The sequence below is a fragment of the Danio rerio genome, chromosome 16 (assembly GCF_049306965.1).
Source record: "Danio rerio strain Tuebingen ecotype United States chromosome 16, GRCz12tu, whole genome shotgun sequence".
Classification (NCBI taxonomy): domain Eukaryota; kingdom Metazoa; phylum Chordata; class Actinopteri; order Cypriniformes; family Danionidae; genus Danio; species Danio rerio.
The window spans coordinates 19,816,749-19,844,445 of NC_133191.1; the positions used below are offsets into that span (position 1 = coordinate 19,816,749).

The window sequence follows — 27,697 nt, forward strand, 5'->3', positions numbered from 1 at the left end:
GGAATGTAGGAGCAGACCTCCTGTTAAGGCAGGGGTTGGCGCCTGGGGGATGGCGACTGCACCCAGAAGTGGTAGCGACCATTTGACAGATTTGGCAGAGCCGACGTGGATATATGCACCTGTCAAAACAGACAATACCCATTGTGGTTTTTTACTGACATAACCAGCACAATTTGGACTAGATGTCATGATGCAGACATTGCTGAGCCTTTGTCTGTATTCTTTCCCCCCGATCGCTTTGTTCCTGGGAGTTCTGGAGAGAGTCCATTTAGGGGGCTCAACCTACTAACGGTGGCCCCTAGGCTTACAAGAGTGTGGTTCTCAGACCTAATGTTTCTTGTTCAGAAGAGTTCTGTCCCAGGCAAGCTATGGGTGTGGCCTCTGAGGGGACCCACTTCATAGATCTTGGTTTTTCAACTGAACATGTTCAAACCGCACTCAGAACATTGTATGCCACCAGGTAAAATTTTTCACTTTGTGGTGTACCGACCACCACCTGGGTCCAGCTTCACCGCCTGTGAGCCACTATCCAGGAATATTTTAAATATGACGCTTTATGTATGTGTAGCAGTAATGTTCATATATGGTACTGATGGTCTCGGCAGAGACATTCTGGTGGTCAGATTCCTCCATGGATCCAGGAGGTTGAGGCCTAATTGCACCAGTAAAATTCCTATTCAGGATTTGTTGATAGTGCTCGAGGGCCTGTCTACAGTCCCTATTTTTGCATTGAGGAGATGTAAGAAAAGTTTCTAATGCTGAAATGGCATTTTATCTCAAGAGGAGCTCCCTCTTGTTTGAAATGCTCACCTGGCATGGTGAGAGCATTCCTGTACCCCACAATAGGGTACTTCTTTAAGGTCTCCATGAGGTGGTACGACCTATGGTGCTGCAGACCTTTAATCCTCCACCATTTATGACGCAGATCAGAAGCGCTTCATCTGCTTTGCCCAGTGCGGGCGTTAGACGCATACATCATACGGCTGAATGGAGTTCAATGTAACAATTGTTCATTGTTTATGACCCACCTAATATGGGGGCATCTGCGTCTCAGCAGACGTTGAGCCAGTGGATAGTCGAGTCTCTCACTGACTTATGAGGCCCTGAAACGTTCTCTATCAGAGGCAATAAGGGCCTATTCTAACAGGGGTATGGCGGCTTCAAAATCCTTGTTTATGCTGGCCAGTGTCTGAGGAAACAGCAGGTTGCTCTACCCTGCACAACTTCAAAAGGTTTTAATAATTAGATCTGGATCCTACTTCGAGAACCAGTATATTTTCTTGAATTAGAAGAACTCATACCTGACATATCAAACTATCGTGTGTCTGGGATAGCGTTCCCATTGTGTCTCCTAAAGAGACGCAGCATAGAGTTCCCTGCAGGGGAATGTCTCAGGTTACGTATGTAACCATGGTTCCCTAAAGGGAACGAGACGCTGCGTCGCTTTACCATACTTTTTCAAGCCTGGTACGCTTCGTTCGAGAGGTTCTAAGCTGAAGTTGTATGCTTCCGTGGTGCTTTTATAACTCCCGGTCTGACATCACACACGGTCCCGCCAATTAAATTGGATTGCTTTCACCTGTGCTTCAGGAGGTTATAAGAGAGGGATTGTATCCCACTGTGTCTCCTAAAGAGACGCAGCATCTCGTTCCCTTTAGGGAACCATGGTTACATATGTAACCTGAGATGATTTCAGCTCTTGCGCTGTATTCTCGCTTCTCATGCTGTAATTTGAGTTTTCCAGGTCAAAATCACAAAGTGATGAAAACTGCCTAAACCAGTGAAACTGGTCATGCTTTTTGTTTCAAACAGCAATTGCATGCATTTTAAACTTGTTTAACAATTTTCAAGTGAAAAGAAAGCTATTTTGAAAACAGAAAAATTGTTAGATTTGAGCTCTGGGGCCTCATGTATCAACGCTGCGTATGCACAAAAACTTTGCACACGCCAGGTTTGACGCTCACGTTTGGATTTACTAACGATGAAATTAACGTGAAAATGTGTGTTGGTCCACGCCAACTTCATGCCTGGCGTACATGCATTTTTGTGTGTGTTTGTTTTATTTTCATTGGTGACTCCTAGAGGCAATTTTGTTAAATTTCACACTACAAATGGAATGAGGTAATTCGCATGTTTAGCAGGTATATAAGGTTTCCAAGCCATACAGTTGACCAGCCAAACATTAAAGAGCAACTTGCAGCGATCGCCGGTTTTCCCAATGTAATGCTCCGATCGTCTGCACGCACATTGCTATAAAAGCGCCATCTTAAGACGAATTTGCATACAGGAATCAGAAACATTTCCATTCAATAAATGTGCAAATTATATGTGATGCTCAAATGCTTTTAACATAATACACACACTTAATAATGATACCTACTTGTCTTCCTTGTGATGAGGAGTAGGCAAAATCTGATATGCAACTTGGAAAAATGAAGAATGAGTTCATCAGATGCTGGATTCAAACCGGGTTTATGCATGATAGTGTCAAAACATGTTGACATGTGCTTTGCGAGCTAAACCACTCGCGCTGCTAATGTCCGCTCTCTTTAGCTTTGTTATCTCTGTCGATCAAACAGGCGGAAATCACTCAACTAGCTTATTTCAACAACAAACTTGCAAATAACACTGTTTTTCTCCAGTCTACCTGCGATAGGAGCACCTCCAGTACACATTCTGTTCAAAGTTTCTCTTTATGCTTGCTTTTGCCATAGCTTTTTTATTTGGTTTTACCAAAGAAGAGTCATTACAATATTTATTAGGAGGAGGAGGCAGGGAGGGGTTTTGCGCTCGTTGCACGTGCGCTTAGTTTCAAGTTAATTCGGATATACAAAGAGAATGTGCATGGGATTCCATGTACGCAGTGTTTCATACATCTGAATTTTGAACATTTACAACTTAGTGTGTACTCAATGTTTTAGTATGATTTCAATGCAAGTCTTCGTTCATGAGGCCCCAGGTCTGTGTCCTTCTCGTACAGATTCTCTGACCCTCAGTTCAGTTCATTCTCATATTTATTAAGCGATGCTGATGAGGGATTTAACTGAACTTAAAGGACAACAGCCCTAAAATGAAGATACTGCAAAATAAATAGTAATAATAATAATAAAAATAATAATAATAATAGGAGAAGAAAGTAAAGTATATTTGTAAATATTGATACTTATCTATTTTATTTTTATTATTGTTATTATTATTATTATTATTAAAGATTAAGTTGTAGTCGGTGCCAGTGGTGTAGAGGAAAGTGCATCGACACATGATTCCTGCCTCAAGGTCATATGCCGATCCTTCCCCTTTTTCTGCTCCCCACACTAACCTGTCAATTATCTCTACTGTCCTATTCAATAAAGGTGAAAACCCAGAAAAAAAAAATATTATTCAAAACAAGAAGTTTTAGTTGTTGAGAAGGAAAATGTGTACTATAAAAGCTTACATGAGGCAGATGAGTATAAAAAAACAAAGTTTTGGCATTAACATGATATATCGCAAGAGTTTTATTATAATTTTTTGTATAACATTACAATAACATTATAAAATTATTAAATGCAATTCATTCATTTTTCTATTCGGCTTAATCCCTTTTTAAATGCAATAGCCTAGTATGTAATTTATAGCATTATAAAATATTTAAAATATTATATCCATATTCAGAACAAGCATTAAAGTGAAAGAGCCTTAGCCAGATAGGTGTTAAGATTCATGTCACATTTTTAATTGTACTATAAAATTTATAGAATGATTAGGGGCTAATAATTTTGTACTTAAATGGTGTTTAAAATGTTAAAAGCTGCTTTTATTCTAGCAAAATAAAACAAATAAGACTTTCCCCAGAAGAAATAAATATCAACAGACAAACTGAAAATTTCCTTGCTCTGTTAAACATAATTTGGGAAATTATATATATATATATATATATATATATATATATATATATATATATATATATATATATATATATATATATATATATAAAAAGAAAAAAATCATAGGAGGACTAATAATTCTGACTTCAACTGTATATATATTCTGTTTAGTATTTATGGAATATGTAATATGAATAATTCATATTGTTGATAAAAAGCCAAAAATAGGTAAAATACATCACTTTATTCAGCAGATAAGAGAATAAAACATTTGAGTTTGTTTAGCATTAACAGCATTATTACCATTCTATTATAGTGATGGGAAGTTCAGATCATTTTACTGACTCGGATCTTTGAGTCTTGTTCATCAAGATGAATAAATCTTTTTTCGAGTCATTTCGTTCATTTGGTTCAATTTGCCAAAATATTATTAAAATGTTACGAATTGCTTCCAAACACATCTACAACAAGCCCAAAAGGTTGATTGCATGACAAATAAGTCATAAATAAAATAATTCAATGTTTACCAGCTCTTTCGTCTATGAAAGCATTTTTGTCTCTTTGCTAAGCTCGCCTCATCATGTCTTCAAATGTCAGGGGTTCATTCACGTTACACTGACAGTCACATATAATCTAAATCAATGCACAGTCTAAGTCGATAGGAGCCATGATCGTTTGTTCATCGCGTAACAAAATTACTTAAACCCGAGGACTCGAGAGATAAACGGTTCTATTCTTTTTTCCGGCTCTAAACGCGTATGATTGGCCCGTGATGAACGAGTCACTCAGACCCGACAGAGGACTCGAGAGATGAACGGTTCAATTATTTTTCCGTCTCTAAACGTGCATGATTGGCCCGTGATGAATGTGTGATTTAGACCCGACAGAGGACTCGAGAGATGAACGGATCAAAACTTTTTCTGGCTCTAAACGCATATGATTGGCCCGTGATGAACGAGTCACTCAGACCCGACAGAGGACTCGAGAGATGAACGGTTCAATTATTTTTCCGTCTCTAAACGTGCATGATTGGCCCGTGATGAATGTGTGATTTAGACCCGACAGAGGACTCGAGAGATGAACGGATCAAAACTTTTTCTGGCTCTAAACGCATATGATTGGCCCGTGATGAACGAGTGACTCAGACCCGACAGAGGACTCGAGAGGTGAGCGGATAAATTCTTTTTCCGGCTCTAAACGCATATGATTGGCCCGTGATGAACGAGTGACTCAGACCCGATAGAGGACTCGAGAGGTGAGCGGATCAATTCTTTTTCCAGCTCTAAATGCATATGATTGGTTTTTGCCAATGTGATGACTTGAAATTAACGATACTACCTGCACAAATGTGCGCACGCACGGATGAATGAATCACTCCCTGAGAGAGGACTCGTGGTTCCCGAGTCATATTGAAGATTCATTCAAAATGAACGAATCGTTCATGAACGACCCATCACTATTCTATTTTTATTCTATTATTATTAACAGCCATATATTTATGTCCCTGTAATTCTTACAATATCTATCAAATGAATTGTTTATAGTCAAATAACAGTGCATAGAAAGCAGATTCTCCACAGCCTTCCATCATGCTTTATGGATAAAATGCCTCACTAATTGTCAGCCTGTATAAGTGTGGCAGATGAAATTGAGCCTGTCACTCTCAGGCCTACCAATCCATCGGTGCCACCCATTGGACTCCATAGCTCCTGACAGCCCACATTCCACAAAACCATGTGGCCCATGACCAGATACCCAGTTCTGGTAGCAGCCTGCTTCTCTATTGTTTATCCAGAACCAAAAGCTGAAGTTGCAGGTGTAACGGAGACCTATCCACACATGTGAAGAGGAGGCCTGGATTGCTTTTCTCGCTGCCCTGTTCTGAAGCTTCTCGCTGTGAATGGAGATCAGATCCACATGGTTCTTTCTGCAGTAACTCACAGCTTCAGTCCATGTCAGATTATCATTCACCAGAATCAGGTTATCTTTGAGAGAGTTTGATAAAGAAAATGCATTTTACTATATTTGATGTGAAAGAATTTAAAAATGAATGTTTTGATACCATTCACAACCAACAAAATATGCCTACCACCTCTAATATTATTACATTCACCTTCCAACCCTTTCTCGCCCAGTCACCCCTTAAGGCCACTGCAGTGGCGTTGCGAGGGGGGGCTTTGGGGGCTTAAGCCCCTGATGTATTGTCAAAAGCCCCTGATCTTTTGCAATATGTTGCACTTAAATAAAAATATAAGTATATATAATAAATAATATATAAGTATATATAATGGTGTATAACATTTAATTTGTTATCTAAGTACTGAAAATTACGGCGTACATCACGCACATTCCACCTCACGCAGTGTTTGTGTCGGGTCAGCTGTTCAGCAGTACCTGTATCTACCGGCAGGTGGGAGTGGCACTGTTGTCACATGATGTTTAAAAAAATTCCGCCACTGCACTTCATTTATTCATTATTTTAAAGAGCTTAAGTTGATGAGGTAATAATACAACTCTTTCGCGAAACTGAATAGTTCTAACTACTAGTGAAGTGAAGCTTAACATTTGTTTCCACAGTATAAAATGTGTGTAGTTTTGGTGAAATAAAATAACTGTAATCGATAAAATGTGCATCATATCAATGCATACATGCAAATTAGACAGAAAAACGTAAATTGTTCTAGCTTTCTAGATATGATATAGATATCTAGGCATATTTATCTAGATATGATATAGCCAGTCACATTTGTTTCTGTAATAGCTAAATCACATTGAGCTCATGCATCTAGCATATTGTATAGCTACATTCTACTTTAACATGCTATGTCAATTAGCAGGGGATTATAAATCGACTTTCTTATGAAATTACCTGAGATGGCTGGAAGAAGACATACATGAAGACATGAAGTCTGATTAGCCCCAGTTGAATTATTAGCCCCCTGTTCATTTTTTTCCCCTAATTTCTGTTTAACGGAGAGAAGATTGTTTCAACAAATGTCTAAACATAATAGTTTTAATAGCTCATCTCTGATTACTGATTTGTTTTATCTTTGCCATGATGACAGTAAATAATATATGCCTAGACATTTTTCACTTCTATACAGCTTAAAGTGACATTTCAAGGCTTTAAAGGCAGGTTAGGGTAATTAGGCAAGTTATTGTATAACGATGGTTTGTTCTGTAGATTATCAGAAAAAAAATTTTGCTTAAAGGGGCTAATAATTTTGACCCTAAAAGGTTATTTTTTTTTTTTTTAAATGTAATACTGCTTTTATTCTAGCTGAAATAAAACGAATAAGAATTTCTTCAAAAGAAAAAATATTATCAGACATACTGTGGAAATTTGCTTACTCTGTTAAACATAATTTGGGAAATATTAAAAAAAAAAAAATTCTGACTTCAACTGTATAAACATTTATTATCGCAGTCATGTAAATGATTAGTTAAAGCCTTTTTATGTTTATTCAGATCTTATGTTCATTCAACTACAGCAATAGCTGGATGCCTTTATCCATATTAAGGATTTCCTGGACTGTTCTACTACTTTTGTGAGGCATATCTGGAATTTCTGCTCAATGAATGAATGAAACAGGCATTACTTGCATTTAAAGTGCTACAATGCCCACATTACCTTATTTTGAGGAAAACTGAAAAAATCTACGTCAAAAGAAATTTGAAGTAAACATATTTCTAGCATATAAATCTTTATTTTTATTTTTGTACTATTTTTAATAATATTTTTACTGTCAAAAATAGTAGCCTATTGAATATCAATATTTTGCAAGGTATTGAATTTAGAAATTCCAGTATCTTGACAACACTACACCTTAGTTAATTTGTTTGTAGCTTTGTATCACATTGGATAACAACTCACAATATAAAATAAATCATATTTTTTAGATTTGAAGACATGCAGACAATTACATTTTCAAAAAACAAACAGAAACTGCAAATCAGGAGAGGAGATAGAAGGCTCAAGAGGTATGATATGGCTCACAACAGACTAGTAAATGAGAAGTGGGATAATTAATTAATGTTTTTATTTTTCCTTTTTGGTGTTACAAGTCACAAAGCTTCAAAATTTATTGCTAAAACTCAACTCAAAAGCCCTATTTATTATTAAAACATTTATAAAACTATTATAAAAGTAGATTACCTTTTGAATGGGGTGCGGGGTGAATTAGAACATTATTTTTTTAATGGGGGGGGGGGGTGTTGGGGGGTTAAGCCCCTTATCCCTTTCAACCCTAGCAACGCCCCTGGGCCACTGTATACTTCAAACTAAAACATTTTTTGTAATTTGTTGGTGTTGGGGGGTTATGATATAATGTTTTTGAACACTCCAACACCCCTGCACTGCAGTAGGCAGGGTTGTGAATGTGTCTCTCCATGAGTGTTCATACAGGTGCAGATGTTGCAGATATTTACTCTAACCCTAACCCTAACCTTAAACCTAGCTCTAACCCTAAACCTAACCAGGGGTCCGTTCTTCGTACCTTGCTTAAATGATCTAAGATGATTTGACAGATCCTGGATCTTTTAATCTTGATAACTGATCTCTCGCTAATTTGGTTCTTCAAACAAGTTCGCAAATCAGATTAGAATGTCTGGATAAACTGATATGAGATCGCTGCGTGTGTTGTAAAGGACCTAAAAATCTAAAAAGTTTATATCAATAAGTTTTCTCTTTGCACCACCAGGTGGCAGTCTTTGTACTTTCATTTCGAGGGTGCAGATTGCATAAGTTTTATTAATATGTATAACTTTATTTATTTTATTAATGACTATAACTTTATATATATATAGTTAAAAAATATGTTCCATTTTCCCAAGTGTATATAACTACTACTGTAAGAAATGGCGAAGAACCTCATAATCAATCTAGTTTAGTTTTATCCAGAATAATGAAGAAAAATGGGTTAGTAGACATATGGAGATTAAGAAATAAGGAGGAAAGACAGTATACATGGGTTAAAGTGACTGATAATGTGGTCTATGGTGCAAGATTGGATCGTTTTTATGTGGGACAAATATGGAACAACAGGGTTATAAAGGCATTCATTTCACTTACTGCTTTTTTGGATGATCATATGATTGGTTTAGAACTTAATATGAAAAACATGTCAAGATGTGCATATTATTGGCATTTTAATACAAAATTATTACAAGATGTTTTGTTTTGTGAGAGATTTATATTATTTTGGAATGAATGGAAAATGAAAAAGGATTCTTTTGTAAGCCTTAGTCAATGGTGGGAGGTGGGTAAGGCACAGATATTAGTTTTTTGCCAGAACTATACTTTATACTCTTCTTTACAAATTAAAACAACAATACAAAAACTGGAAAAAGACATTGTGCAGCTTGAAAAAGAACTTATGGATAATCCTGGAAATGTGCAGAAAGAAGAAAGCAGAACTTAGATCTTCCTTGCATAAATGGGCAAAAGGTGCATTTATAAGAACAAAATTTTGTTCCATTAAATATATGGACGCTCCCAGTTCTTCCTTTTTTTAATTTAGAAAAAAAAGTGCACAACAGAAACAGATACATCATCTGCGCCGGGAAAATAGGACTATCACTTCTGATCCAGTGGATATACAAAAGATGGCTGTTGATTTTTATAGAACATTATATAATAGGGATTCATGTGACATCAAAAGTGCGGAAGAATTACTCGAGAATTTGCCAAAACTACCAAATGAACAAAAAAAAGTTGTTGGACAGTGATATTACTTTTAAGGAACTAACTGAGGCAATGCAGCAATTGTCTAATGAACGGTCTCCGGGAATAGATGGACTGCCAGTTAAATTTTATCGACAATTTTGGAATGTAATCGGAATGGATGTATATGAAGTATTTTTAAGCTGTTTTAAAGAAAAGTTGCTTCCTTTGAGTTGTCAACGTGCAGTTCTCTCATTGTTACCAAAAAAGGGGATTTATGTTCATTGAAAAACTGGACACCTGTGTCTTTATTATGTTTATATGACTATAAAATTTAGTCAAAATGTCTAGCAAATATAATTATGCATTGTTTACAATTCCTGATTGAGAATGATCAAACATATTGTGTCCCAGATAGGTCAATTATTGAAAATATTTTTATTTTAGATGTAGTTGATTTTAGTTATCTTACAAGTAAGGATCTTGGTGTTTTATCATTAGATCAAGAAAAAGCTGTCGACAGACTGGACCATGGTTATCTTTTTAATGTTTTAAAAAAATTGGGTTTAATGAAGAATTTTTATCATATATAAAACTGTTGTATTCAAATGTATTTATAATGGCAATAAAGGCTGGTGGGGCTTTGGGTGCTCAAGTACCACTTGGAAAAAGAATCAAACAAGGATGTTCATTGTCTGGACAGCTATATAGTCTAATGATTGAACCTCTTTTGCTCAAACTTAGGAAAGATTTAAATGGTGTTGTATTTAAAAATGGAGGTAAAAATGTAAAACAGGTCTTATCTGCTTATGCAGACGATATCACAGTATTTATCACAGGGCAGGAGGACATCAGAAGTTTAAACAAGAACATTAGGATTTATGAAAAAGCATCTTCAGCCGAAGTAAATTGGGAGAAAAGTGAGGGGTATATTATGGGTCAGTGGAATGAGGTGGGATATCCAAAGTTACCAGGAGGTTTGAAATGGGGTAAGGACGGGTTTAAAGTTTTAGGAGTTTTATAGGTAGTGATAAATATCGAATGAAGAATTGGGAGGGTGTGCTGGACAAGGTATCTGCCCGATTGTCTAAATGGGAACCGGTTGTCATATAGGGGGAGAGTTTTGGTCGCCAATAATCTGGAAGCCTCTACACTGTGGCACAGATGTATAGTTTTGGATCCACCAGAGGATATTATATGTGAAATACAAAGGAAGCTGGTAAATTTTTTCTGGAGTGGTGAACACTGGGTCCGGGCATCAGTAATTTTTTTACTAGTGTGCGAGGGAGGTCATGGACTGGTGGATGTTAAATCTCGCATTCAAGCTTTCAGGCTACAAGCAGTAAAAAGATTTCTTTATCACAAAGAGTTGTTATGGACACCCACAACATGTGCCATTTTACAAAGGGCAGGTGGATTTGGACTAGATAAACATCTGTTCGCCTTCGGATGGGGAACTCCAATGCTATGTGGAAAAACCTTCCACAATATGGGGTTTTCGTCAGAAAACCCCCGCCTTCAGAGCCTTTTACTAGCTTCTGAGCGAGTCTTTGAAGGCTCTCCTACCTTTGTCTACAGAGAGAGATCGAGAAGCTGCTTCTCCCGTTCCAGAGCGCGTATACGCAGTGGCAGACGGTCGAGCTGGGTTTTTCTTCCTTGCCTGGTGTTCTTTGGGTCTGGTCCTCCAAGAGTGGTTTATATATAAAGAAAAAGTTTTCCTAAAAGAGCAACACGAGTTTGCAGCGCATCTTTTTCAAGACGTCGTTCCAACCATGCATTTTTGGATGTGGTGGTTTCCTATCCCCGGATGATGGGCACAAGCACTGCGTTTCATGTCTGGGGGCCCAGCATGTTAATTCTGTGGTCGCGGGCAGTGCATGCCGTCTCTTTGATGTCATGTCTGCTGAGCAGTTAAGAATGTGGCTCGCTCTTGCAAAAGAACGACCCACCCCAGTTGTCCCCCACACTGCGGTTGGCACTCGGGCAGATCTGAGGATTCAGTGGGAGTAAATTCGCCGCCTTCGGGCTGCAGACCTCTCGCTCCTTCACGCGCTCCATCCAAGTTTCAGGTGAGAATAGTGCTCCCTCTTCGGATGGTTGCACTCTCACTTGACACCGAGGATCAGATGTCCATCGCTGCATCGGAAGATGGGCTGTCATTGTCTGATGAGGATGTGAACCCGCTCACTCCCTCCCTCCGGTGTGGAGAGCACGGCGTTGGCATCTAAAAAGCAGGCATGATGGCCGTGCTTTCCCGGGCTGCTTCGGCCGTGGGCCTGGTGATGGTTTATCCCCCAGCCCCAGGACAAGACTGACTAGATGGGTGTTATGTGGAGGATTCAAAGCCTTCCGTCCCCTTCTTCCCAGACGTGCACAGTAAGCTCATGCAGTTTTGAGGGCACCTTTTTTAGCCCAATCTGTGTGCGCTTCCATCTTCACCATCCTTGAAAGGTGTTCTGTCAATGTCTGATGAGGATTCCAACCCGCTCCTCCCTCCGGGTTAATGAGCGCGGTGTCGAATCTAGAAGCAGACTTTGTGGCCGTGCTTCCCCAGGCTGCTTCGGCCATGGCTCTGGTGATGGGGTGTAAAAACCTTACTTCCTGGATGCGCACAGAAAGGCTTACGCAGTGTGCTGAGTGCGCCTCCACCCTCACCTTGCATGTTATAGCCACCTACCAGCGTTACCAAGGGCAGGCGCTGGCCCAGCTGCGGCAAGGATGGTTCCGACCCAGGACTGGGCATGAGCTCTGCATTCTGGGAAGGACAATGACCACTTTAGTGGCCAGGAACGCCCCCTCAGGCTAAATCTGGTGATATGTGTGATGTTGACAAAGTTTGCTTTCTTAACTTACCCCATATCCCGGGCTGGCCTGTTTGGCGACACTGTCAGTGAACTCGCCCAGGAGTTCACGCCGGTGATGGAGCAGTCAGAGGCGATGTGTTATAATCTATCGGTGGGATCGTAAGACCGCTCCAAACCATCCACATCCACTGCTTTTCGCCTAGGGCTCTCGTCTATAGCTTTTTGCTTCGCCGCCCCGTCTGTGTCTCCGGCCAAGTATCTCGCAGACAATCAGCGCCCCCCCGCCCCAGGGTGCCACTAACTCCGGTAAACGGATCACGAAGCATCCCTGAGACGGGCCATCCGGAGAGGAGGGAATTTGCTCTTTTCCCACTAGAGGGTGGGGCTCTTCATTTAAGAGCAGAAAAAAATAAAAAAGAAAAAGAAAACGCCATCAAATCTTCAAAGAGCTTTTTCCTCTTTCATCGGATGTGACAGCCTGAACACTGCCAGTTTGAGACGCTATGCTTTCCAGCTCGCAGAATCAGTGCATTTCGCCAACAGCTCACAGAGCGCGAGAGAACGGTCTCCTTTCTCCTTTGTTCGTCCTCGGGGTTGGTTTGCAGCAATAGATCTGACGGACGCGTATCTGCATGTATCCATACTTCCACGCCACCGGCAGTTTTTGCGGTCTGTGTTTGAAGATCGAGCATGATAGTACAAGGTCCTCCCCTTCAGGCTCTCTGTCTCTGCAGGGTTTTCACCATGCTCGCGGAGAACGCCTGCACGCCCCCTTGGGCCATGGGCGTCTGCATGCTCAATTGTCTCGACTGTCGCTTGCTGTCTGCTCCTCCGAAGTCACATGTGGCCAAAGTCATTGCGTGCTGTTCACATGCCGGGCGAGCCCAACCTTGCGGCCAACTGGCTCTCACGGCAGCTCCTTGTCCCGGGAAAATGGCAACTCCACCCTGAGTCAGTTCAGCTGTCATGGGCACTGCCCCACAGCTGGCCTCGGGGCATGCGCAAACTTGCGATTTCCCCAGTGAGCCTGCTCGCGCAGTTACTCTGCAATCCCAGGGAGGATGAGGAGCAGGTCTTGTTAGTTGCGCCTCTCTGGCCCAACCAGACTTGGATTTTTGAACTCTCCCTCCTTGCGACAGCCCCCCCTGGAGGGTCCCTTTGAGAGAGCACCTACTCTCTCAGGGACAGGGCAGCATCGGGCACCCTCGCCCAGATCTGTGGAACCTCCACATGTGGTCCATTGACGCAAGGAAGACTTAGGTAACCTACCGATGGCGGTGGTTAATACCGTCACTCAGGCTAGAGCACCCTCTACGAGGCATGCCTATGCCCTGAAGTGGAGTCTATTCACTGAGTGGTGCGCTTCTCGCCAAGAAGTTGTGTTTCATTCCTTCAGGACAGGCTGGAGCGAAGGCTGTCGCCCTCCACACTGAAGGTCTAAATGACCGTTATTTCCGATCATCATGATGCGTAGATGGCGGCATCGTGGGGAGACATAACCTCATCATCCGGTTCCTCAGAGGTGCGAGGCGTATGGTTCCACCCCGCCCCCCTCTCATGATCTCTTGGGACCTCGCGGTAGTGCTACGAGCCTACATGAAAAGCCCTTCGAGCCACTCGATTCAGTATCCGTGAGATTTCTGTTCTTGAAGACAGCTCTGCTGGTTGCGTTGGCATCGGATAAGAGGGTCGGGGACCTAGAGGCATTTTCGGTCAGTGACTCGTGCCTAGAATTCAGGCCGGTCTATGTGCCCAAGGTTCCTACCACGCCATTTAAGTATCAGGTAGTGAGCCTGCAAGCACTGCCAGCGGAGGAGGCAGACCCAGCCCTTTCATTACTGTGTCCTGTTCGCACTTTGCGAACCTATGTGGACCACACTCAGAGCTTTAGATCCTCTGACCAGCTCTTTGTCTATTATGGTGGTCAGCAGAAGGGAAGTGCCGTATCTAAACGGAGGTTGGCCCACTGGAGAGTGGATGCCATCTCCCTCCCTCTTCTGAGCCAGGGTGAGCCGTGTCCCCCAGGGGTGAGAGCGCACTCCACATGGAGCATCGCATCCTCTTGGGCGTTAGCACCTCTCTGACAGACATTTGCAGAGCTGCGAACTGGGCAACACCTAATACATTTGCTAGGTTTTACAATCTGCGAATGGAGCCAGTTTCCTCAAGGGTATTAGGTAACCCTTGGTGATTGCGGAAACAATTCGGTTGGGGTGTTGAAACACGCTTGCTGCGCCATTACCTAACACAGAGGTACGTGCACTTTTTTAGCTTTGTCAGTTCAGTTCCCCGTTCGGTGAACCCTACAGAGTTCATCCGAGACCCCCAGCATCTGACTCAGCAGAGGAGTCAGACGTTGGCCCGTTACAGTGTTGGCATGCCCTCCGGTCAGCTCGCGTTCTGGGTATAGGTGCCTGCTTGATCCCCTGCGGGCGATCCAATAAGCTCACTCAACCACGGTTTAGTCCCCCCCTGAGTTAGGGCGGGCTCGTGTCTTCCCTCCCCGCTAACCATCCTCTTATGTACCCCTCCCCCATTTCCGGGGCTGGGCCTCAGGCTGTCACCAGGTTTCCCATCCTTGGGTAGCAGGTGAACTCCGCAGTGTCCTCCCTATCGGGACTGAACGCTTTCCCAACGTACTGTCGTATTAAACCCTTTACTGAGTTTTTTTCAACTCCCCGAAAAATATAGCTAAACCTGAACAGGTAAGTAAGGTGAGTAAGGGCCAGGGGACATGTTGGAAGACTGCATCTCGCGGCGTTGTAGGTGCCCTCGCTCTACTGCGTGGCGCACCCTTTGCCAGGAAAACGGTAAGGTGCTTTTGTTGTGGCGTTTTCCATAGATTTCCCCATATTGTGGAAGGTTTTTCCACATAGCATTGGAGTTCCCCATCCGAAGGCGAACGCTACGGTTACTCAGGTCCCCCTCGTTCCCCGAGGGGGGGAACGTAAATGCTATGTACCTTCGCCACAACGATTGTACCTTAGCTGTTGAGCGTGAAAGTCTCCTCAGCTCAAAAGGATGTCGAGCATTGCACTAGTCGCCTCTTATATACTTGACTGAATGACGCTGCCAATTCATTTGGCATTTCATTGGCCCGATTTTATACTCTTTCAGATGATTGGTTTCTTACGAAAACCCCATATTGTGGAAGGTTTTTCCACATAGCATTTCAATTCCCTCCTCGGGGAACGAGGGTTACTTTAGTAACCGTAGCGTTTTTAATAAGATAGGAAGATATGGATTTGTCTGGATTTTGTAATTTGTTTGAATTACTTAGAATATGGTTTCAGTTATTTAAAGAAGATTTTTCAGATAAAGTATTTATAGGTGGAGTGAAATATAGGTTTATAAAAAGAAGGAAAGTATGTTTATTGAATTATTTATTAGGTACAGCAAAATTAGCAATATGGAAAACTAAGAAAAATAAAGGTATGGGTTTAATGGCAACTGATCCTGAAGTAATGTTTCTGTATTTGGTGTAAGCAAGAATAAAAGTGAATCTGCGTATTACAGCTTAACAAATAATGTAACTGGATTTTATGAATGCTGGTGTATTAATGAAGTTCTATGTGTTGTACATGATGATTTTTTTTAATTTAAAACAATTTTATGTTTTTAAATGATCTCTCTCTCTCTCTCTCTCTCTCTCTCTCTCGTGCGCATATGTGGACGAATGTGGAGCGAGTGTGACACACGGAGAGAGGCTGTGGAATCTTTTGTATTTCCTCATCTTAAGGTTTGGTGAATTTACACCTTTTCACTTTAATCGTTTTGCTGTGTCACTGTTTCTACCTGGTATATAGTCACAAAGCACTGAAAAAGGGAAAGGGATCTGATTGGAGATGCCAGTTTGTAACTGGCGGCTTTGATGATGGTCGAGAATGCCAGTCTGGAGCATCTCAGCTGGCGGCACGGTTTAAAAGTGCCAGTCGGAGCTGAATGTCTTGTCGAAAAGGTTGTTTTGGCGATAGCTGAGGTTGTTGGTCATGATAGTATTAGATCGGCATCTAGGATGAATGGCACGGTTGTGGTGTTCCTGGATAAAGATGAAAATGTTAAGGAAATTGTTGAAAGTGGTTGAGTACTAAATGATGGTTTTGCTAAAGTCTTTCTGCTTGTTAATCCAGCGAGAAAAGTTTTGCTCTCTAATGTACCTCCGTTTATCAGTGATGAAGCATTGCAACGTGATGGTATGGACAGTTCGCGTCTGCAATAAAGAAAATTCCACTAGGTTGCAATTATCCGTTGCTAAAGCATGTAGTTTCTGCAAGTTGACATAATTTTTTTGGTCAGACCTAGAAAAAATAAATGCTGCTTAAAAATTCAGAGTAGATGGGTTTGAATATGTGATCTTTGCAACGACTGAAAATATGAAGTGTTATGGCTGCAGAAGAGAGGGGCATTTAGTGCACGTTTGTCCCAAACGAGTAAATGGAGCAAGCATAACAAACACAAATGTTTCTCTAAATCAAGATAAAAATCAGGATATTACTGCAGAAAAACACAAAGTGATTAATGAAAATCCAGACAGTGTTGTGGAAAAAGGATAAGGGAAAAAAATGGAGAAACAGCAGAACCAACAAATAATGAAGTAATGGAAGTTGAGATTAATGAGGTGGAAAATGATTTCTTTAGAGAAGAAGAAAATCTATTTAAAGTACCAGCAATGAAAAGAAAATCTAATTTCTGTGAAAAAACAGAGAAGTCAAAGAAAAAGACACAAAATGAGGAAAACATACAGAGCTCTGAGATGTCCGATTCAGAAAGTGAGCAAGAATTGGAGCAATGCAAGATGATAAGCAAGACGAAAGTGGTTATATCCTTGAAGGAATAAAAAAATTATTACAGCGTACAAAAGGGATGAGAAATATTGTGGCGATAGACTTTTTTTCCTAATATATATATGTTTATTGATTCAGCAAAATTTCAAATGAAGTAAAAAAATGAAGAATGCTTGTCAAATCAAGAAGTATATAGGTTTAAAAAAATGTGCAAAAGTTACATCATTGCATCACTTAATGTTAATGGGAAAAGAAATATAAAAAAGAGGAAGCATATATATGATTTAATTAAATTAAAACAGATAGACATTGTGTTTTTACAAGAAACTCACTGTACAAAAGAGGATGAAGTTGATTGGCAAAAGGGCTTTGGAAGGAAATATTTATTTTAGTCACAAGACTGCTGTTAGTGCTGGGATAGCTGTGTTGTTTTCTAAAAGTTTCTTACCAATATCTTGTGACTCTTGAAATAATAGAAGGTAGAGTGCTTAAACTGGTTGTAAAATTTGAAAACATTACTATGGAATTAATAAATGTTTATGCTCCTGTTAAACCAATAGAAAGGATGTTGTTTTTAGAGACACTGTCTAACAATCTTAAGCAATGTGAAGTAGGAAATATTGTATTACTTGCGGGTGATTTTGATTGCACAGGTTATGACATTGATAGAAATCACATTCAACCTCATGCAGCGTCAAGACAGAAATTGTTACATATAATGAAATTCCACCAACTTTGTGATATTTGGAGGAATTTTATTTTTAATGAAAAACAATACACATGGTTCCATATTAAGGAAAATTATGTTTCATTGGCCAAGTTAGATATTTTTTTATTGCTTTACGTATCAGTTGCAGTGTTTTAAATCTTGTGATATTTATCCTGTTGGTTGCTCTGATCACTCTATGGTTGAAGTTTGCATGTATATTAAATCTGTAAAATATAAGAGTGCATATTGGCACTTTAATAGTACATTGATTGAAGATGCTATTTTTTAGAAAATGTTTATTTTCTTTTTGGTTAGAGTGAAGAACTCAAAAATGCAATTATACTTCCATACAGCAATAGTGGGATATTGGCAAATTAAAAATACAAGAACTTTAATAGCAGTAAACTTCTAATGTCACTAAGTATATCATACAAAACATAAAAAACATTAGAAAAAGATATTGCTGAACTTCAGTTCCCCTTCGGTTGGGGAACTTCAGTGCCATGAATGGGAGGATTCGGATCAGAAGCCGCTTATCTGGAGAGTATTGAACGGGCCAATGAATGAAATTAATTGGCAGCGTAAGCTTGCGCAGGTGTGCGACATCTGCAATTATCTCAGCATATAAGCACACCTGAAGCCAGCAGACGCCATCCTTTTCGCTTCAGATCCTTTCTGAGTGAGTCGATGAGGGTTCCTCTTGCTGATCAGCACTTCAAAGCGAACGAGTGTGTCTCCCGGTCCAGAGTGGGTCTTCGCGGTGGCAGACGGTCGAGCTGGGTTACTCCCTTGCCTGCGGTTCTTTGGGTCCGGTCCTCCAGAGCGGTGCGTATAGTTGCAACTTTCCTAAAAGAGCAACACAGTCGTGCAGCACGTCCTTTTCAGGATGGCGCTCCGACTGTGCGTTTCTGGATGCGGGGGTTTCCTGTCTCCGGATGATGGACACGATCACTGCATTGCATGTTTGGGGGTCCAGCATGTTAATGCGGTGCTCGCGGGCGGTTCATGTCGTCATTGCGATGCCATGACCGTTGCACAGCTAAGATCGCGGCTAACTTTCGCAAGAGAGCGAGCCACCCCAGTTGCCTCCTGTTCTAAAAAAGCAGCGGGCGCTCGGGCAGATCTGAGGGTTTCAGCGGGAGCTAATCCGCCGCCCACGGGCTCGCGGACCTCTCGCTCCTCACGGCGCTCCATCCAAGCTTCGGGTGGTGAGAGTGATCCGTCTAACCAGATGGTAGCTCTCACACTCGCTGACACCGGAGATCAGATGTCCTCCGCGGCATCGGAGGGTGGGCTTTCACTGTCCGACGAAGATCCGGACCCGCTCGCCCCCTCCGGGCAGGTGAGCGCTGTCAAATCGGATCCTGAAGCGGACATGTTAGCCGTGCTTTCCCGGGCTGCTTCGGCCGTGGGGTTGGAGATGGTTTATCCCCCAGCTCCGCGGCCGGACCGACTAGATGGGTGCTACGTAGAGGACCAGAAGGCGAAGCTTTCGAAGCCTCTCGTCCCCTTCTTCCCGGAAGTGCACAGTAGGCTCACGCAGTCCTGGAGGGCACCTTTCTCTGCCCGTGCTGCGAGTGCCTCCGCCCTCACCGCCCTTGACGGCGGAGCTGCCAGGGGGTATGAGGCGATCCCGTCAGTGGAGCGCGCTATCGCGGTCAATCTTTGTCCGCGCGGCGCCTCTACGTGGCGGGGTTTGCCCCGCCTCCCGTCCAAAGCCTGTAGGTTGTCTGCCTCCCTCGGAGCCAGAGCTTATAAGGCTGCGGGCCAGGCTGCTTCTGCTTTGCACGCGATGGCCACCTACCAGCGCTACCAAGCGCAGGCGCTGGCCGAGCTGCACGAGGGCGGGTCCAACCCAAGCTTATTACATGAGCTGCGCACCGCGACCGACTATGCTCTTCGGACTACTAAGTCCGCCGCGTGTGCGCTGGGGAGGACGATGTCCACACTTGTGGTTCAGGAACGCCACCTCTGGCTAAACCTGGCCGATATGCGCGACGTTGACAAAGTTCGCTTTCTTGACTCGCCCATATCCCAGGCTGGCCTGTTCGGCGACACCGTCGGTGAATTCACCCAGGAATTCAAGGCGGTGAAAGAGCAGTCGGATGCGATGGGCAATGTCATCTATCGGCGTGGCCGTAAGCCCGCTCTGCCCGCCGAGCCATCCACCTCCGCTGTTCCTCGCCGAGGGCGCCCGCCAACGAGTGCTGCCCCGCCCCCGCCTGCGCCTCCGGCCAAGCGGGCGCAGCGTTCACCTCGAAAGCAGGCAGCCCCTCCTGCCCAGGGCGCCGTTAAGTCCGGTAAACGGACCGCGAAGCGTCCCTGAGACAAGCCATCCGGAGAAGAGGAAACTTGCTCTTTCCCCGCTGGAGGGCGGGGCCCCGATAACAACGGTACTTTTCAGTGCCACCAAAACATCAGTAAAAGAGCACTTTTTCCCTTCCCCGGATGTGACTGCACGAGTTCTGCCAGTCCGGGACGCGCTGCCTTCCGGCTCGCAGACTCTACGTGCTTCGCCAGTGGCTCACGAGCGCTGGGGGGGACGGTCTCCCTTCCCTCAGCCCTCCAGCCCCCTCTCCGGAGTCAGGGTGCGGAGCCAGAGCGAATCGCTCTCCTCCAGCTTTTCCGCGGGACCCTCGTGCTTCCCGGATCAGCACACCCACTCCGCGCTGCCCCACCGCTGGTACGTCAGCGATTGTAGCGATGACTCCATTAGCGAGGGCTCTGCCTGCCTGGTTAGCGCGGGCCAGCCCCTCGCGGTGGCTCATACGCACAATCAGACTCGGTTACGCGATTCAGTTCGCGAAACGGCCCCCCAAGTTTACGGGTGTGTATTTCTCCAGGGTCAACCCCCTGTCCGCCCCTGTCTTGCGAGAGGAGATTGCTGCCCTCCTGGCGAAGGGTGCAATCGAGCCGGTTCCTCCAGCCGAGATGGAGAGTGGGTTTTACAGCCCATACTTCATCGTACCCAAAAAGAGCGGTGGGTCACGGCCAATCCTAGATCTGCGCGTTTTGAACCGCTGTCTGCACAAGCTGCCGTTCAGAATGCTCACGCAGAGGCACATTCTCCAATGCGTTCGTCCTCGGGATTGGTTTGCAGCCATAGACCTGAAGGACGCGTATTTCCATGTCTCCATTCTTCCACGCCACCGCCAATTTCTGCGGTTTGCGTTCGAGGGTCGAGCGTGGCAGTACAAGGTCCTCCCCTTCGGGCTCTCTCTGTCTCCGCGGGTCTTCACCAAACTCGCGGAGGGTGCCCTAGCGCCCCTTCGGCTCGTGGGCATTCGCATACTCAGTTATCTCGACGACTGGCTGATTTTAGCCCACTCGCGGGAGCAATTGATTATGCACAGGGACGAGGTGCTTCGGCATCTCCGCCTACTGGGGCTTCAGGTCAACCGAGAAAAGAGCAAACTCGCCCCCGTGCAGAGGATTTCTTTTCTCGGGATGGAGCTGGACTCGATCACCATGGTAGCGCACCTCTCCGAGGAACGCGCTCGCCTGTTGCTGAACTGTCTGAGGGAGCTCGACCGCAAACTAGTGGTCCCACTGAAGTTCTTCAGAGGCTCCTGGGGCATATGGCATCCGCAGCCGCCGTCACGCCGCTCGGGTTGCTCCATATGAGACCACTTCAGCACTGGCTTCACGATCGGGTCCCCAGACGCGCATGGCACGCGGGCACACACCGGGTCTCGGTTACTGCGCTGTGTCGCCGCGCCCTCAGCCCTTGGAACGACCCCTCGTTCCTACAGGCCGGTGTGCCTCTAGGACAGGCGTCCAGCCATGTTGTTGTTTCAACAGACGCTTCCAACACGGGTTGGGGGGCCGTGTGTCGCGGGCATGCGGCTGCGGGCCTCTGGAAGGGTGCCCAGCTGCATTGGCAAATCAATCGCCTAGAGCTGTTGGCAGTGTTCCTCGCTCTCCACCGCTTTTTACCGGTGCTGGAGCGGCAACACGTGCTTGTCAGGACGGACAGTACGGCGGCGGCGGCGTATATCAACCGCATGGGGGGTATGCGCTCTCGCCGCATGTCTCAGCTCGCCCGCCGTCTGCTCCTCTGGAGTCACCCGCGGCTGAAATCGCTGCGCGCCATTCACGTCCCAGGCACGCTCAATCGTGCAGCCGATGCGCTCTCACGACAGCTGTTACGCCCTGGAGAATGGAGACTCCACCCCGAGTCTGTTCAGCTGATATGGGCGCGATTCGGGGAGGCCCAGATCGATCTGTTTGCTTCCCCCGAGAACGCTCACTGCCAGTTGTTTTTTTCCCTGACCGAGGGCTCTCTCGGCACGGATGCACTGGCCCACAGCTGGCCTCGGGGCATGCGCAAGTATGCGTTTCCCCCAGTGAGCCTGCTCGCGCAGTTTCTGTGCAAGGTCAGGGAGGACGAGGAACAGGTTCTGCTAGTTGCGCCCCTTTGGCCCAACCGGACCTGGATATCAGAGCTCTCACTCCTCGCGACGGCCCTCCCCTGGCGGATCCCTTTGAGAGAGGACCTACTCTCTCAGGGACAGGGCACCATCTGGCACCCTCGCCCCGATCTTTGGAACCTCCACGTGTGGTCCCTAGACGCGAGGAAGACTTAGGTAACCTACCGACTGCGGTGGTTAATACCATCACTCAGGCTAGAGCCCCCTCCACGAGGCGCGCCTACGCCCTGAAGTGGAGTCTATTCACTGAATGGTGCGTCTCTCGCAGAGAAGACCCCCGAAATTGCCAGATTAGTGTTGTGCTCTCTTTCCTTCAAGAGAAGTTGGACAGCAGGCTGTCGCCCTCCACTCTCAAGGTTTACGTGGCCGCCATCTCCGCTTATCATAGCGCGGTAGCTGGCGGCACCGTGGGAAAGCATAACCTGGTCATCCAGTTCCTTAGGGGTGCTAGGCGAATTAATCCATCTCGCCCCCCTCTCATGCCCTCTTGGGATCTCGCCCTCGTTCTCACGAGTCTGCGATCCGATCCCTTTGAGCCACTCGAATCAGTATCTCTAAGATTTCTGTCCCTGAAGACAGCTCTGCTGGTTGCGTTGGCCTCCATCAAGAGGGTCGGGGACCTGGAGGCATTTTCGGTCAGTGACTCGTGCCTGGAATTCGGGCCGGATTACTCTCACGTTATCCTGAGACCCCGCCCCGGTTATGTGCCCAAGGTTCCTACCACCCCCTTTAGAGATCAGGTAGTGAACCTGCAAGCGCTGCCCCCGGAGGAGGCAGACCCAGCCCTTTCTTTACTTTGTCCAGTTCGCGCTCTGCGCATTTATGTGGACCGTACTCAGAATTTTAGATCATCTGAGCAGCTCTTTGTCTGTTATGGCGGTCGGCAGCAGGGAAGTGCCGTATCGAAACAAAGATTATCCCACTGGATTGTGGATGCCATTTCACTCGCTTATTCGAGTCGAGGTCAGCCGTGTCCCCCGGGAGTACGTGCACACTCCACTCGGAGCGTTGCATCCTCTTGGGCGCGTGCACGCGGCGCCTCTCTAACAGACATCTGTAGAGCTGCGGGCTGGGCGACACCCAACACATTTGCAAGGTTTTACAATCTGCGAGTGGAGCCGGTTTCCTCAAGGGTATTAGGTAACCCTTTGGTGATTGAGGAGACAACTCGGTAGGGTGTTGAAACACGCTTGCTGCGCCATTCTCCCTAACACGGAGGTACGTGCACCTTTTTTATCTGTCCGTAAAGTTCCCCGTCAGGTGAGCCCTGCAGATTCCTCCGTGGCCCCCAGCACTGACTCAGCGGAGGAGTCACTTGCTGGCCCACTACGTTGTAGGTCTGCCCGCTGGTCAGCCCGCGTTTTGGGTATAGGTGCCTGCTATGCGTGATCCCCACTAGGCGATCCCATATGCTTATTCCGCCACGGTAAAGTCCCCCCCCTGGGCGGACCCGTGTCTTCCCTCTCCGCTAACCACTCTTTGCTATGCGTACTCCCCCTTTTTAGGGCTAGTCCATAGGTAAATTCTGCCATCTATCCCCCCCTTGGGTAACGGATGGCCTCCGCAGCGTCCTCCCTATCGGGATTGCACGCTTCCCAACGTACTGTCGTATTTCCTAGAATTATCTAGATGCTCACGACTTCCCAAAAAATATATCTAAATCCGTAAAACTTCTGTTGAAGTAGGATAAATTAGGGCCAGGGACACGTTGGAGGACCGCGCCCCCCATGATGTGGGTGCGTCACGCTTGCTTGACTATCTCCTCATCGGGGGTGTTGGTAAGGTGCAGTCATTATGGCGCTTTCCATATTCTCCCATTCATGGCACTGAAGTTCCCCAACCGAAGGGGAACGTTCGAGGTTACAGAAGTAACCCTTCGTTCCCTGAGGAGGGGAACGGAAGTGCCATATTCCGTCGCCATAATGACTGTCCCTTAGCTGTTTGAAAGTCTCTTCAGCTTAAAAGGATGGCGTCTGCTGGCTTCAGGTGTGCTTATATGCTGAGATAATTGCAGATGTCGCACACCTGCGCAAGCTTACGCTGCCAATTAATTTCATTCATTGGCCCGTTCAATACTCTCCAGATAAGCGGCTTCTGATCCGAATCCTCCCATTCATGGCACTTCCGTTCCCCTCCTCGGGGAACGAAGGGTTACTTCTGTAACCTCGAACGTTTCTGAGTGAAGTTCCCAGAGGTCAAGGTCACATGCAAATACTTAAGAAAAAAAAATTAACTAGCCAATCTGTTGGACAATAGAGCTCAAGGAGCGTTGGTTAGGTAGAGATTTTGGAATATTTCTGAAATGGATTCCCTGTCCAAATTCTTCTTTAGTTTGGAAAACAGAAATGGCCAAAGAAAAAATATTCAGTGCTTACGGTCAGTGGATGGAACAGATTTGACTATGGATTCTGATATTCAAAAAAGGGCTGTGGGTTTTTATAAAGAGCTATATGCCTGTGGAGGACCAGTCAATTAATCAGTTTCTTGTAGATCTCCCACAAGTGACTAAGGAGTCATGTGCTGACCTTGTGTGTCCTCTAACTACAGAGGAACTTTTCAAGGCATTGCAAAGTATGAAGAAAGGTAAATCCCCAGGCCTAGATTGGCTGCTGAGTTTTACAAAGCTTACTGGTCCTTCTTGGGAGACGACTTGTTAGAGGTGTTAAGTGTAACAGGATTATTTTGGATATATTGATTTCACTATATTTTCCTCCTGTTTACATGCTGTTAATTTAAAATTGTTTTGTGTTCACAATATAAATGTAAAAAGAGTCTGTAAATTGACAGTGGTTTCACCTCTTCTCCCCCCCTTGGGTTAACATCAAGGTGGTATAGTCCAAGCAGCCATACCTGTTGGACTATTATTTGAGAGGTCTTTTCCACCTTTACCTTGAACTAAGGAGGTATGCGCTACCTGTTCCATATTGAACTTGGCTCTGGTCTTAATTAACACAAACACAAATAAATATTTAAGTTTAATTTTAATAATTTGTTATATTTACTTTTTTATTTACTTATTTATTTATATTATATTGTAGAATGTTATTTTTGTTGACAGTGTACATTTAATGTAATGAGCTGATGCTGCCAATCTGTCATAATAACACTCTCTGCGCAGGGGTCCATTCTTCCTACAGGGATTACTCAGTTAGCTGGATTTGTATATTGACGATTTGACACAATCCAGGATCGTTTCGTTCTTCAAAGCTGATCCGAGAGTTGTTGTCATAGCAACAGTTCTGCTAGGTCAAACCTGATCAGGTCGCAGGTTCAATTCAAATAAACAGGATTAGATCGGCTCAGTTCAAGCAAAGATTATACAGAAAGTATGTACTGAATTCTGATATATACTTACAGTAGTAGTTATATACACTTGGGAAAATAGTAAATATTTTTTTACTATATATATAAAGTTATAGTTATTAATAAAATAAATAAAGTTATACATATTAATAAAACTTATGCAATCTGCACCCTTGAAATGAAAGTACAAAGACTGCCACCTGGTGGTGCAAAGAGAAAACATTGATATAAACTTTTTAGATCGCTTTAGTACAAATTGTGTATAATAGAAATGCAGAATATGTGACTTTTTAAAAAAGCAGTAATACATTTTTGCAGTCACAAACATGTTTTTATAGTTAATATGCCAGTGATTTGATGCTTCACAAAAGTTGCAGATGCCTTTACCAATATCAAAATGCTTTTGAAAACAACCAGTTATTATTTACACCGATTTAAAAAAAAGCTTCTATAAGAAAGAAAATATTTTCTAAATGTAGAACTAAATACATTGATATGCATTAAAATATGATGATTACTCTTAACACATGAAAGTGTAAAGCCTGCAGCTCACAACAATTGTGGAAGGTTATTGCGTGACATATTTAACAAACTGTTTACTGCTAATTTGATGTAATTTTGCTCACATGGATAATTGAATTTTAATCAGATGATGTCATTACGCTGCTGTGCCGTCAGCCAATCGTTACATTGCTGATCATGATTTCGAGGATCTATAGATCAGTCCTTCACAACACACGCAGCGATCTCTGATCAGTTTATCCAGACATTCTAATCTGATTCGCGAACTTGTTTGAAGAACCAAATTAGCGAGAGATCAGTTACCAAGATTAAAAGATCCAGGATCTGCCAAATCATCTTAGATCATTTAAGCGAGGTACAAAGAACGGACCCCCGGTATGCATTTATGATTTTTATTTTGACAATGTAATATGTGGATTGTCACTGTTCACATGCTGATTTTTGTAATTGTGAGAGCTAGTTTTCTCTTTTCCTTTCCTGTCTTCGCATCCTTCTGCGGCGCCTCTCGCTTGTTTCCTCCGTCTTTCAATGGCTTTTTCTCTTTTTCACCTTTACCCTTAAACCAAGGAGTGTACATTTAATGTAATGAGCTGATGCTGCCGATCTGTCATAATAACATTCTCTGTGCAGACTCAAAATGGTGTCCTCTCATCCTTAACTACACAACACAGAGCAAAAGAGAGTACGGTTACATAAGCAACAGCTTGAGTAAAGGAAAACTGCCTGTAAGTTGCAGGAGAGCAGTCTTAACACTACTCCCAAAGAAAGGTGACCTCAAGGAGATTAAAAACTGGAGACCAGTGGCCTTGTTATGCACTGACTACAAGATTTTATCAAAAACTTTGGCCAACAGACTAGAAGAAGTAATGGGACAGGTAATTCATATAGATCAATCTTATTGTATGCCCAACAGGTCAATAGTGAACAACATATCATTGATCAGAGATGTGTTTAAAGTTTCTAAAATCTTTGGATTGAAGGTGGGCTTTATGACTCTAGACCAGGAAAAAGCATTTGATTGGGTCGAACATAAGTTTTTATGGAACACTTTTGAGGCATTTGGATTCCCAATTGTTTAAATTGACATGATTAAGGTGTTATATAGTGATGTTGGAAGTATACTAAAAATCAATGGTGGTTTGTCTACTCCTTTAAAAATTAATAGAGGAATATGTCAGGGTTGTGCATCATCAGGGATGCTCTATTCAATAACTTTAGAACCTTTGCTAAATAAAAAGAAGAGAATTGGAAGGTTTTAAATGTTAAAATCTCTTTTCACTAGTAAAACGGTCTGCTGATGATATAATGGTGCTTTTAATGCCCAAAATTATGTAAATAAGTTGGTTGATATTGTGACTAGTTATGGCAAGTTTTCATCTGCAAGAATTAATTAGGGGGAAAGTGCAGCTTGTCTTGTAGGACAATGGGAAAGAGAAATATTGTTTTTGCCAGATGGAATGAGTTGGTCAAAGAATACATTAAAATATTTGGGCATTTACTTGGGATGAAGCAATTGGGAAAATATATGTGATATTGTTGATGGAAGACTAGAAAGATGGGAATGGTTATTTTAAAAATGTCTTTTAGGGGGAGAGCCTTAATTATAAATAATTTAGT

General features: G+C 43.8%; 2 protein-coding genes across 3 annotated transcripts in view; both read right to left on the bottom strand.

The window, feature by feature from the left end:
• Positions 1–27,697, bottom strand: part of LOC141378071 (uncharacterized) — a 502,199-nt gene that overhangs the window by 69,412 nt on the left and 405,090 nt on the right. The gene's annotated exons all lie outside the window — the stretch shown is intronic.
• Positions 1–27,697, bottom strand: part of LOC101883025 (uncharacterized) — a 44,756-nt gene that overhangs the window by 10,805 nt on the left and 6,254 nt on the right. The window contains exon 6 of one of the 2 annotated variants that reach the window (XM_021466890.3): positions 4,094–5,851. The exons of the other annotated variant lie outside the window; for it this stretch is intronic. Coding sequence (XP_021322565.1) covers positions 5,487–5,851 — 365 coding nt within the window. The 3' untranslated portion in view covers positions 4,094–5,486. Of the gene's footprint in view, positions 1–4,093; positions 5,852–27,697 lie in introns of those variants that run through there. 2 annotated transcript variants of the gene reach the window in all.